This window comes from Cibotium barometz, chromosome 24, assembly GCF_041138505.1.
Source record: "Cibotium barometz isolate CiBa-2024 chromosome 24, ASM4113850v1, whole genome shotgun sequence".
In the NCBI taxonomy this organism is placed as follows: Eukaryota; Viridiplantae; Streptophyta; class Polypodiopsida; order Cyatheales; family Cibotiaceae; genus Cibotium; species Cibotium barometz.
The window spans coordinates 28,012,147-28,025,770 of record NC_141069.1 but is presented as its reverse complement, the minus strand read 5'-3'; the positions used below and the strand labels follow the sequence as shown (position 1 = coordinate 28,025,770).

Here is a 13,624-nt window from a genome sequence, read left to right as displayed (position 1 = left end):
ACATTGTGGGCCTCTCCGTATTTCTCATTTAGCTCGCATGTGGCTTATGAGAGGAAAGTTCGGGATCCCTCGCTCACACTTAATGGTTATTGGGGCTTTGGACACATTTCGGGTAATTCGGAAAGTGTGCTGAACCCAATCAATGTTTGGCTAGAACTTGTGAATCCATTGAATTGCCAAAATAATGTCTACTTCTACAAGAGGGGCAACCACAAAGTCTCCCATAAATTCAATGCCCTGAATAACTAGTTCAGCACCTTGAGCTTAAAACTTGATGCTTGTTGTCGTGCTTGTGCTAAATCCCTGGACCTTCTTGTCTACCGAAGTCAACAGGAACCGAGCTCGCCGAGCGGCTTGTTCCGTGACCACATTCTTTGTGTTGCTCTTGTCAAATAAGACAACTCCTCTCTGGCCACCTATGCATCCAAACGCCTTGAGCAATTCATTGCACTCATACTCCTGGTCTTGGTCGGTCTAAAGAACTAGGGACGATTGTTGGGGTCTGTGTGGGAGCGGGGCTTGCCACAAAAGCCGTGGAGGTTGGAGTGGTAGTATGAGCAGTGGTAATCTTCTTTGGACAATCCTTAGAAGTGTGTGGGCCTCTCTTTAATTCTGAAATTTAGAATCGGTACACAGTTTTCTTGCAGCACCACCTTCTCTATCCCCATGGAGCGTGCACTTTGCTTTAATGACGACTTGTTGGACCACGAGGACAACCCTCAACCCGATGGGGAGCCTATTGCGGTTGAGCAGGATGAGGAGATTGAAGGTGTGGAAAAATCTTACTTTGAAGAGGAAATGGCCAAACTTTGAGCTAACTTACAAAAAAGCTGTATGGAACAGTTGCGGGATCAGATGATACTCCTATAGAGGGCAGCGCTTGGCTTAGCCCCAACTCTGGGCACGGTTGCAATTGTGCCTTCTTTTTATGCCGGACGCTTTTGTGGGCAAGAAAAAGGAGAGGACACAGGAGGTTGTAGACTCTTGGCTCAAGCGGTGGAATGTGCACTTTGAGTTTCATCCTTTTCCAGACGCTCGGAAGATTCAGATGGTGAGGGGTCTCGTGAAGGAGAAGGCTCTTACCTGGTGGAGAGAATTGGTGGAGAGAACTAAGGGATAAACTCACTACCTGGGTAGATTTTGAGGCATAGTTTCGCGACGACTCCAGGTTGAGGACGAATTTGATGTTGTGGCCAAGTTTGTAGACTTGGATATGCGCAACAACCAATTCTATTCATCACGTTTCTGCATGTTACATTGGTATCAGAGCCTTCTTCTTCAAGTGTAAAGATTTAACCCCAGAAAACCAGGAAAAAAAAATTCGCTTGTGTGGTTGGTTTCTAGACTCAGGAGGACCACCCTTTTCGGTGTGATTCCTATCTCTTGAAGGATGATTGGTTTTTCGCCTTCGAAAAGTCTCCCACACGCATAATGGATGGTTTTGTTGTGGTCCTAGAGGGACGTGACTATTCCCACCATGGTAAATTTCGACGAAGAGAGGGAACAAAGAAATCCAAAACAAGGAGCACCAAGCAATACTTCGGGGACATCAGACATGAGTGTGCTGCACGAGTTGTTCTAGACTATGATGCTAGCACTCACAAACTAGAACACCAAGTTGGAAGAGAAGGTGCAGATCTTGGCCCTGGAAGAAAGAACCCGTACTCCATCCCCTTTTTCTCCGTCGCCTTCTCTTTCCCAAAACTGGATAGGAGATCCTTGTCCGGGCAACCCTCCCGAAGGATTATTACCGCAACAGAGTTCGCCACTTGAATCACAGATGTGAGCATTGGAGATTCGATTGATGGAAGAACGTGAGGCAGCACAAGAAGACGCCAGACGACGCGTGGAGCACGGAAGATTTCTTGCGGCTTTGGACGCAAGAGTGCAAAGCCACAAGAGCGACGCCAGCTTCTTCCTCGAGTTATCCTCTCGAGAGGATGAACTTCAGTAAGTATAATGGTAAACTCGACCCCACGACCCTTTATTCTTAGTTGCATCTATTCAAAGCTTATTTTGTTGCTGTTAAGAAGAATGATACTGACAGAGTGATCTTTGCTAGTTGGTATTTAGAGGGCGAGGCTCCCATGGTGGACTTAGTGGGCTCATGCCCACACCAACTTCAATGTAGCAGATTATGTCTGGGACGAATTTGTCTTAGATCTTAAGAGGCAGTTTCTTTTGCCCCATTACCTTGAGCGACTCGAAGATGAGTTGGGGGCCGCGCCAAAATGCGCAACCATCTGCAGTATGCCAACAAAATTTTGAACTTATGTTTGCAATTGGGCATTTCTGATAAGGACAAGAAAGGGCAATTCCTGTATGGCATTGACATGCAAATCCAGTGGGAAGTGCGTATGTTTCAGCCATCCACTTTCGAGGATGCACTCTCACTTGCGCAAAGTGCTGAGATGAAGTACAATGGAGGAAAGCCCAAGACTTCCCAACCTTCCACTGAGAAGGCACCCGCCTTGGGGGGGAAAAGGCTGAAACCTGAGGGACAGAGCACGAAAGCCTTTGGCTCCAAGAACTCCACTAATGCGCCCAAGCTTACTCCAGACTAGAAAGCTCAGGCAAGCAGTTGAGTCTAGAAGAAGTAGCACACCACCACACCCATCCCATGTCCCCGATGGTGGGGGTGCAACTTGGTAAGAAAGGGGAGAGCAACCCCATGGACCCTATGATTATTTCTCACCCGGAGTTTGTGATCTTGAACGAGTCTACGGATAAAAAATCCGCATAGAGTAGTAGCATCCATGCGCCCTGCGTCAGATGATTGCAATTCCCTAAACCTCCCAAGATACGTGTCAGATGACATCTTCAATGGACAGAATCAGCAATTTTTCGCGACGAAGATATAACATACGATAGAGAGATATGTACAATAAAAGAGAGAAAGATAGAGAGTGAGTTGGACATAGTATTTGGTCCCGAATACCCTTTGTAGGGCCCCCACCACCACTGATGGTGTATCTGCTTTATTAGAATGATGAGAGAATAATGGAAATCTGTAGATCTTCTACTCTTGACGTTCAGCCTTCACCTTGGCTTCAGAATCCCCTTTGGCTGTCCTGGCCCTTGGAATACTTCAGCCCCTTGTGAATTATCAGATGACCAAATGAATTATTAGCCTATGCTTTTATAGTCACTTCAGATGCTGGTCGGTGGGTTGCAACAGGGGTCAGCCTGTTTATCTATCATCCCACGACCTGAATTAAATACTTTAAAGATGCGCCTCTTGCTGTTTGTTGACTGGCCGCCTCTTGCTGGGCTGTCCAGCCTGTGCATGGCTGTCCATGGGCTAGCCCAGTCTGGCGAAGCCATGAGGGCTGGCCGACTGGGCTGCCCAGTCCATAGGGCTGGCTGACAGGCCGGCCAAGCCACATGGGCTGGCCGCCTTGCTGTCCAGGCCCCTCTAGGCCTTGCCGACAGCATGCCCAGTCCAATGGGACTGTTGGGCAATGATCATGGGTCACCTAGACCCCTAGGGTGGCCTAAGCCCCACCCCTTCTGATAGGCAAGGGATACAAGGGGTAGGCCAAAGGGCTGCCCCTTTCTTCTACATGCAACTACATGCTTCCTACTTAGAGGCCTGGTATTTGGCTACAAGCCGAACATGTGGAACACCTGTCATCATTCTAGAGGGTGACTCACAGGACAGACTGGCATTGCTTCATGTGCGGGACTTGCACCCCTGACCAAGATCATGTACGGGACTTGTACACTTGACCTTGGTTGCTTAAATTGGAACCCTGTGTCATGTGCATAGTGTGTATCTACTGTGTGCTACACGCACACAAGACTAGCTTCAAGGTTGGGGAAGCTTGGAGCTAGGCAGGCTGATTGACGAGCTGAGTTAGGGATAGACTAGCGGGCGGCACCCAAGTATGGACGGGTGGGCGTCCAAGTGTGGACGCCCGATGACCAGCCAAGAGCCTATAAAAGGGTGGCCAAGGTTAGTCATTAGTGATATAGAGTCTCGCGTGTCTTTGTGAGAGCTCCATGGTCAGGAGTCTGGATCTAGTGCAGACGTGCACCTGCTTCATGCAGCCGAGGCCGGCAGCAGTCTCGAGGCCTGCAAGGGTAGCTTCGTGGCGGTATGGGACGTCACGAGGTAAGGATTGGTCGATACGTCCATCTAGTTAGCTTAGCTCGTGGCTCGGTGGGGACAGCCAAGACTTGTGGGCTTGCCCACAGCTGTCAAGGTTGGGAGGTGAGTCAGGCCTGCACCCCCCTCATGTTTGTTTGATTTGTTTGCAGGTTTTGAGTCTTGTACCAGGAGTGTTCTACGAGGAGATCCTATGGGGATTTGACACCCTGGCTGACCCGTCCCAAACTGGGGATCACAAGGGACCAGTTTCTACTCTAGGTCCTGCACCTGTTGTACACATATCCACGCGGCATTCGAGTGCAGGATGCACGTGACATCACTATCCATGTGACATGTCTGTGTAGGTGTTCTTGGATGAATCCATCTGTGGTAATCTTGAAGAAGTGGTCTCTGTAGAATTGCATCCTCGTGGGTTGCCTGGTCCTTTTGGAGGACAATGGGTGTGGTACCAATGGGTTGCCTGGTCCTCTTGGAGGACAATGGGTGTGGTACCAATGGTTTGCTCTGGATCATATGGGAGAACATCATGACTTGAAAGCTCTCAATCCTTCTCCAGTCTTCAAGGTCTGGCCCCGAGAAAGAGACCTTGTACATAATTGCTGGGGCCATTAAAGTGTGGAAGAGCCATCCCTTAGTGTTAGGTTCCTGGAAGCATGTCTGAAAGCACTGTATCTTGAGGAGGGCTAAAGGTGAGCAGCCTCTCGTCAACCTAGTGTCGGTTGTTGACCGCATGGTGAAAATGGCCAGAGAAGGTGGCTCCCACGTATACATATGATGTGGCAATATCCACAGGGTCTCCCATGTAGGAGAACTGATGTCTAGATGTTGGTGGTGTACTTAAGGAGCCACAAGGGATGCTGGTGGTGTCATCAAAGTTACCTCAGTATCACTACATCATATATATAAATGACCATTGCATCCAACATGCTAACAATACGTCATTGTGCTGGCTTTCTCATGCCAGGTCTGCCTATGTTGAGGAGTGATATTTTCTTCCAAAGCTTTGGCTCCTCTGACAAGAACTCCCAATTTTCTTTTTCCCATTAGGAAGTTTCTCACTGTGAACTTCCATGCTTGGAAGTTGTTCTTGTCCAGCTTCTCCACTGATAATCTAGGATAGATTGCCAGCAGACATGATTACGTACAACAACTTACCAAACAACACTTATAGAAACCTCTACACTTACAACAAACCTGCAATCTCCAACACTGTTACTTTAAAGGTCATAACCTTGGGAAAACCATGGTTAACCGTAAGGTCCCACTGCTCACAAAAGGTGTGTAATGCATCCAAGTGCCTTTGTAGTCACTCGGCTGAATCTGAAATGAGCACTACGTCATCTGCAGAAAATAGGAGGGGAATCAATGTGTCTGGGAGGGAGGAGGGTTCCTGAAAATGTGTCTCGAATCACTCACTCTCTCTCTGTGCCAGGGCTGCTGCACGCACACAGAGAGAGGAGAGGGGGGGGGAGAGAGAGAGAGAGAGAGAGAGACAAAGTGAAAGGGTGGCAACAACCGACATGTGATGCAAAATGGTCACACAAATACCCAAAAAAAAATGGTGCATATTTCCAACATTTTGTGTGTTGAAATGTACGGAAGGTCCCTTGGTGCTCTCAAAAAAGTGAGCTTGTGAAAAGCATCATGCATTGGGAGTTTAGTTCAGTCTTTAGGCCCCTATAGTTTCATATGCTCATGTTTGATGATCATTGAGGTTGTTACATGTTGCCCCACCTACAAATGAGGGTTTGTGGGAAGTCCATGGTATGCTGGGATAAGTGAACTGGACAGTAGCTGAATGGCTTGTAAGGAAAGTCCTTATCAGAAGTAGGATGGCAGCCTTGCAAAGCTTATCTTAGGCTGAATGTTTTTCTTTCTAAATATTTGTAATTGTATTACAGCTCTACGAAATAGTTACCCTTGTCAACGAACTGCTGCCGCCCATGCCACAACCTGCAGTCCCACTAAATGGTACGATCATGTCACGAAATGCATCCAGGAAGCAGTCCAGTTGCACCTCCACAAAAACTGATGAAGGCACCCATGTCTCTGCTCGGGAAAAGCTACTGAGGGACCACCCAGATTTACTGATTCAGTTTGGAACAGACTTGTTTCCAGTCCTAATACAGGTGCATAATGAACATGCTTCCTTTTCACTTGTATTTACCATGTTACATGTGATCTTGACATTTTTTGGGTCCTACAACAGGTATATGGGTCAAGTGTGAACCCGCCTGTTCGACATAAATGCCTTGCTGCAATGAGTAAGCTTGTGCATTTCAGCACAGCTGAGATGTTGCGCTCTCTATTTAAAGATTTGAACATTTCAAGGTAAATATCTTGAACGTTTGGCTCTGCTAGATACCCTTGAGGGCAGGTGTGAACAAAGGGCAGTCTGACTGACTGTAATGTTTGGTCTGCTGCTGCAGCTTCTTGGCTGGATTATTGGCTTTGAAAGATTCTTCTATAATACTTACTGCTCTGCAAATAGCGGAGATGCTGATGCTGAAGCTTCTGGACGTCTTCACCAAGCTCTTTGTGAAAGAGGGAGTGGTTCATGCTATTGACAACTTGATTGCTGGTGATCAAGGGAATGCATCTCTGCACCCACATTCCTCCTCCGGAAGGACTGGGGATGGCTCGGGGGGGGTTCATGATGGAAGTCCTCCTGTCAGGCCCCGACGTGGAACACGCCGTCGGGGGTCTGGTGGCTCAACTAGTGAGACAGTGCCTGAAGATCTCAAGAGTTTGAGTTTTGTGCCTGTGGGTTCACCCCCGTCGGGTGGTGTTGATGCTTCCTTACAGACATCTAAGAGTGGGCTGCGGTCTCTGGCAATATCAGCTGCCAAACATTTCAAAGAGACTCACTTTCCTGCTGATTCGGCCATTGCAGATGTTGCAGTGACAGAGAGTCTCAGCAAGCTGAAGGCTTTATGCTCAAAGCTGAATGGTGAGAATGTTCTCTGGTGTAAGGGTAAATGGAAAGGCAAAGGCAAAGTGACAGGAACATCCTCAGCAGCAAGTGATGAAGTGATGCTTACAGCCATAGCTGATATACTGGCTGAACTTGGCAGGGGGGATGGAGTTTCTACCTTTGAGTTTGTGGGATCTGGAATTGTTGGGTCTTTGCTGAGCTTCTTTTCAGGTGGAAGTCAGTGTGAAGAGAACTTGTCGGATGCCAGGCTCCATCAGCAGGCCTTGGACAGATTGAAGCAGTTCGTTACCCTTGCTATCCCCCCTGGTACTGAAGGAAGGGAGCCTCCTGTGACTGTTCTTGTGCGAAAACTTCAGAATGCTTTGGCATCTCTCGAGCGTTTTCCTGTCATTCTGAGTCATGCACCTCGGTCAGGAACTGGCAATGCAAGTGTTGCTGCAGGATTGAGTGCCCTGGCTCAGCCCTTTAAGCTGCGTCTCTGTAGGGCAGCAGGGGAGAGGGGTCTGCGGGATTACTCTTCAACTATTGTCCTTATTGATCCTTTGGCTACGTTGTTCTCCATTGAAGAATATCTGTGGCCCCGTGTGCAACGATCAGATACATCACATAAGTCCTCTGCAATAAGCACTTCAGAAGGTGCTGGTGCTCCAAGTGCAACTTCTCCAGCTACTTCAGTTCCTGCCACCAGACCCTCAACACGATCCAGGTCATCTGCAGCTGTGGCGTCAGAGGCTCCTGCTGGGGTCAGCAAGGATCTTGACAGTGCTACCAATGCTAGTTCATCAAAAGGAAAAGGGAAGATGGGTGCCCGAAGTCCAGATGAGGCCAGGGGTCCTGAGACAAGGAATGCTGCTGCAAGGAGACGGGCTGCTGCTGCCAGTTCTCCAGTGTCAAAGCACTCACAGGGGGACTCGGGAGCTCCTATTGGAAGCGAGGTAGCGGTTATCAAAACAGATGTGATGCAAGTAAACATGTTTGTCATTTGGTCTAAGGTCTTAATTTGTGTGACTGGGCAGGATGAGGATGTGGAAGTTTCTCCTGTTGAGCTAGACGAGGCGGTGGCCATGGATGAGGATGACCTCTCTGAGGAGGAAGAGGACGAGGAAGAACATGAGGAGGTACAGTTGGTGAGTTATAGGTTAACAATAGGTCATAACCGTAGGTCATGTGAGTGCTGATTCTGTTTTTGGTTCTGAAGGTTTTTGGGGAAGAGCCTGCTTCAGTTTGTGTGCGTGAGCGGGTACATGCTGTACGGCTGGGAGATGGCGGGGCTGCTGGTAATGGGGCTTCCACCAGTGCAACGGCAGGTGACACTTTGTCCAAGCCATCTGGCTTTAGCTCTGGTGTTGCAGGTATCCACCTTGGCAGTAGGGCAGCGATTTTGACAGGGGGTCTTGACACAAACGAGTTGAGGACAGGAGGTTCTCTGGCATCCAGGAACTCTCTATCTTTTGCTGCTGCAGCTATGGCTGGACTTGCATCAGCAAGTAGTAAAGGTTTACGAGCTGGTAGAGACCGTCGTTCATTAGCTTCAGCAGCCGCATCCTCTACTGCACCGGCAAGACTTGCTTTTTCTTTATCTGGAAAGCCACTCAATAGGGCCTGGACAATTTTCCAGGCCATCCAGCGTCAGGCCATTGCAGATGAGGATGATGATGAGAGGTTTACTGGCCCAGATTATTCCTCAGGGGAAGGTAAAAGGCTATGGGATGAAGTCTACACCATAAACTATCAGAGGGCTGAATGCCATTCTGAGAAGGGATGCACAGGAGCTTCAAGTAGCAGTTCATCTCCAAAGCCTGCAGCAGTAGTTCAAAGTAATTCGATTGCTGTCGGTGGTGGTACCAACAGGCCTGGGACAGACGGCTCATGGCAACAGGCTTCTTTACTGGACAGTGTTTTGCAACAAGAGCTCCCTTGTGATTTGGACAAGGCTAACTCGACGTACAAGATTCTTCTTTTGCTTCGTGTACTAGATGGACTGAATCGACTTGCTCCTCGCTTACATGCTCAAGCTGTTTCTGATGCATTTGCAGAGGGAAGGATTACACACATGAATGAGATGAGGATGTTAGGGCCTCTTGTTTCTCAGGAAGAGTTTTTGAGTAGTAAGTTGACCCCTAAGCTTGCTCGTCAAATGCAAGATGCCCTTGCTTTATGCAGTGGTGGGCTGCCTGCGTGGTGCTACCAGTTGACTAGAGCCTGCCCTTTCCTTTTCCCCTTTGAGACAAGAAGACAATATTTTTATTCCACAGCTTTTGGTTTGTCCCGTGCACTACAACGATTACAACAGCAGCAAAGTGCAGATAATCCAACCGCTTCAAATGACAGAGAGCTACGGATTGGTAGATTACAACGACAGAAGGTTCGAGTTTCGAGAAACCGGATCTTAGATTCTGCTGCCAAAGTCATGGAGCTGTATTCTGGTCATAAAGCTGTGCTTGAGGTGGAGTACTTTGGTGAGGTGGGCACTGGTCTGGGGCCAACGCTGGAGTTCTACACTTTGCTGAGTCATGATCTGCAGAAGGTTTCACTGGAAATGTGGCGGACAAGCTCAGCCACAAGTAGCGTGGATGATACGGTATCAGGTGGTGACGTTGATATGCAAGAAGCTGATTCTGAAACCTTAGATGAGAGCACTATAGTGCCTCAGGGAGGTAAACTGAACAATGGATCGGTTGTTGAAGAGGGGAATTATGTGCATGCTCCGCATGGGCTATTTCCACGCCCATGGCCACCTATTTCAGAAGGCTCCACTGATACCAGGTATGCTAAGGTGGTTGAACATTTCCATTTGCTAGGCCGGGCAATGGCCAAAGCTCTTCAAGATGGCCGTCTTTTGGACTTACCGTTGTCAACTGCCTTCTACAAACTCATGCTTGGACAGGTAGTTTTACAATGCTAAAGCGAAAAGCCTACATATTTTCATGGATTGCCTTGCTTATGGTACCTCTCACATACCACCTAACTGGCATGTTCCTGGTGTCTTGCAGGAGCTTGATCTTCATGATATCAAGTTTGTGGATCCGGAACTGGGAGCCACTTTACAGGAGATGCAAAACCTTGTTCGTAGAAAGCAGTTTTTAGAGTTGTCTGCAGGGGGCAGCAAGCAAGCCCTGCAGGCTCTGCGCTTCCGGGATGCCAAGATTGAAGACCTGTGCCTTGACTTCACGCTTCCAGGATATCCAGACTATGTACTGAAGCCGGAGGGACAAAACATTGGGGTATTGCAAAATTGGTGGACTGGTTGATTGTTTTTGAATTTTTCATATGCACACAAGTCTCACATGTCTCATGGATTCTCTATAGGTCAATCTGGAGAGCCTTGAAGAGTATATAGCACTTGTAGTGGACAGTACCGTAAAGGCAGGAATTACGCCCCAATTGGAGGCTTTTCGATCTGGATTTAATGAGGTGCATCGCAGTTTGCCACTATTTTACTGTATCTTGCATAGTGCTTTTTATAAATGCGAATGAGAGTGAACTGAACTGCTAACAGGGGTAAGAAAATCATCGTGCCGCTTGCACATTTATCTTGGCACTACCTGATAGCTTGTCTTGCCCATGTGTTGCGTGTCGGCACCAATCTAGTAGTAACAACTGAACAGGCAATTTTGAGCTGTGCGACATCCAGTAGACCAACCATCTTCTGGAGCAACCAATAGTCTGGTCTTGGCAGTCTAATTGACCATCTGTACCTCTAAAAGGTAGAGGAACCTTTGACAAGGACAAACTGCACCTTTTTTCACCTGTCTATTCCCCAAGCTTAAAACATTAACTCCATCAAGCATAATGTAGAGTCATCTTTTCACAAGAGTATATGCAGCTTTGTGTATTAAATCTTTCCTGAAGCATAAAGTATGTGTGCTTCATGATTGTGCATTATGTCGGCATCAGCGTGTTTGATAGTATGGTTGGACATGCGCAAATCCCCAAGGAAGCATGGGCGAAGATGCCAGACTGTATGATACGTTAACCAAAGCAAGAAAACTTTATAGAAGAAAACACCCCTTGATGCACCACAAAGGGACGTGCCATAGTGGTTGGGTTTCTAGGTATAAACAAATAGGTCTCGGGTTCAAATGCCAGTTTTGATGAGTTTGCTTTAATGATTACCCTAAGGTCCAGTAGCGGTCTTAGACCCTTGTCCTTAAGTCTAGACCTTGGTATAACTACGCGGTCCTTTTGCCAAGCTTTATCAATCATTATGTAGAACACTTGCACATATGTGCTAGGGTTTTTCAGATATAGAAAGAACAGTGTGGCGCAATCACACATACAACACACACACACACACACACACGAGTCCTAAGTGACTGCTTTGTATTATGTACAAGAAAGAAGTACAACTGAAATTCAAGTACAAAATGTGGCTGAGAATGAAGACGTCAAATCACAGCCCTTTGACCTACTGTTCACTCCTGGCTTAGCACTTCGCCTATAGAGAAACGCTTTGTGAAGTATGCCGCTGAGGAAAGCATATGAACATGAGGATTTGGCTACCCACGTATGTATTTGCACCAATGCTCCTTGTTGGCCAGCGGTACTGCTGTCGGCCACTTGTACCCGACTGCCACATCATCGCCATCACATGGCAGTACCACGTGTCCTGTGCTGTCCGACCCTGCTTGTCGGTTGCTATCTTATGTCCGGCTGTGCCCTACATACTCGTAGGTGTGCCACAGATTAAAAGATACATAGATGGAGCCAATAAATAACTAGGAGACATCAAATATCACAAATCTGTGGCTCTCAAGCATTGCTGCTTCTGTTTATTAGAACTTTTATAGGGGTCTTAGAGCTTTATACTAAAGTCAAGACCTTGGAATAATTAAGAGGGCCTTGCCAAGCATGATCAGTAGGAGAAATATAACGAGACATAAGATATTACAGATTCGTGGCTTTCAAGTGTGGCTGCCTCAATCGTGTTGTGGAATGCAGGTGTTTCAAATCTCGTCGCTTCAGATCTTCAATGAAGAGGAGCTCGACTACTTACTGTGTGGTTGCCGTGAAGTGTGGGCGGTGAGTGTACCTTTGAAGATGCAAGTCTTGTCTTATGTTTTGATAGGGGCCTACTTCTTCAATTTGCTTGACTGGATTCAAATTTTCCTTTCTCAGGCAGAAACGCTTGTGGAGCATATGAAGTTCGACCATGGCTACACAGCTACTAGTCCACCAATTCGAAATGTGAGTTTCTGAAACATACACAAATATTGAAGGTAGCTGTAGCACCTTTTGAGCAAATGCGAAGGTGAAGTGTGCGTGTTCCTCAACAGAAATTGTACTTCTGTTTCAGCTTCTTGAAATCATGGGGGAGTTTACCCCAGATCAACAACGAGCATTTCTACGGTTTGTGACGGGAGCTCCGCGGCTTCCGTCTGGAGGACTTGCTGCACTCAACCCGAAGCTCACCATAGTTCGGAAGGTAAGCTGTGGACTTTTCCTTTGAGCAAGCCATGAATGTAGATGATTGTTAATAAAGGTTTTGAACTACTGGAAGTGATTGCCATTGTAGCATCCGACTGGAATGAGTGGGGCGGCAGCTGTTCTGGGCTCCACTCCCCCGGGAGCATCTGCACTAGGGACACCTTTGGCAGATGGAGACTTGCCTAGTGTCATGACGTGTGCAAACTACCTGAAGCTACCTCCATATTCTTGCAAGGTAGGTTCAGTGTGGTTTAGTGACGAAGGGGTTGAGTACATTGTCTATACATGCTTTGTGCTTTTACACGGTGTAGCATGCCAATTCAGTGAAACACATTTGGCATTGCAGGAAGTTATGCGGCAACGGTTGCTGTTTGCTATATCTGAAGGACAAGGTTCTTTTGACTTGTCTTGAATGTTGGCGTCTCCTCACCAAGGATATTATGGAAGTGTACACATTGGATTGGGTGCCATGAATGACCACTTTTTAGTTTCCACTATCTTCTGCGTGCTGAACTTGACTCTGTGTCTCCTATTCAAGTTTTGACTGTGTTGCATCGCTGGTTTGGAGGTGGGTTGTGAATACCACATGTACAGAAGAGGTGTATTCGTATGCCGGATCATCTGATTTCCCCACCAGGTTATCACCACGTGTCTGATAAAAACGCCACCATATCCTGTCTCACATTCTTTGACACCCATTTGGTCATGTGGATGCTCTCTAGCCATCTTTGTAAAGAGGAGTGTATGGAGTTGCCTTGCTAGATCTCTCTGAGCAAGCAAACCGATCTCTGAGCAAGCAAACCCATCATTGGATGGGAAAATTTGATTACCTTGAGTGAGAATTCACCTCCAGTAGTTCTAATTATATGATCTCCCCAAAAATAATAATCATACGAGTTTAAAGTGGCTAACAAATACATTGTAGATGTATCTGAATTAACATCACAAGTGCTCAGAGCCACTAAATCCCGAGTGTGTGGGGGTTAGGGGTGCTTTCAAAGTAGAACTATATATCCCCTAGTTACAAGCTTTGGTGGTGGCTCCCTTACAATCAGGGAATTCCGAATTTGAGAGAGCAGGTCTACTCGTTTGGTGTGGGGATGTTTGGTGACAATAACAATACCTTATCTTTAAACTGAGTCAATGCTCTC

The 13,624-nt window shown here is 47.3% G+C and overlaps 1 protein-coding gene across 4 annotated transcripts in view; it reads left to right on the top strand.

The window, feature by feature from the left end:
* The window catches only part of LOC147625110 (E3 ubiquitin-protein ligase UPL3-like), a 50,029-nt gene extending 36,727 nt beyond the window's left edge, over nt 1-13,302 (top strand). For 2 of the 4 annotated variants that reach the window (XM_086818374.1, XM_086818377.1), the window contains 12 exons: nt 6,013-6,240; nt 6,321-6,442; nt 6,541-7,981; nt 8,063-8,164; nt 8,245-9,933; nt 10,040-10,270; nt 10,356-10,460; nt 11,988-12,068; nt 12,165-12,233; nt 12,343-12,471; nt 12,562-12,708; nt 12,820-13,302. In XM_086818374.1, the coding sequence (XP_086674500.1) occupies nt 6,013-6,240; nt 6,321-6,442; nt 6,541-7,981; nt 8,063-8,164; nt 8,245-9,933; nt 10,040-10,270; nt 10,356-10,460; nt 11,988-12,068; nt 12,165-12,233; nt 12,343-12,471; nt 12,562-12,708; nt 12,820-12,885 (4,410 nt within the window). In that variant the 3' untranslated portion in view covers nt 12,886-13,302. Of the gene's footprint in view, nt 1-6,012; nt 6,241-6,320; nt 6,443-6,540; nt 7,982-8,062; nt 8,165-8,244; nt 9,934-10,039; nt 10,271-10,355; nt 10,461-11,987; nt 12,069-12,164; nt 12,234-12,342; nt 12,472-12,561 lie in introns of all 4 variants that reach the window. The other 2 variants (XM_086818373.1, XM_086818376.1) reach the window with 1 other exon arrangement.
* The last annotated feature ends 322 nt before the right edge of the window (nt 13,303-13,624 follow it).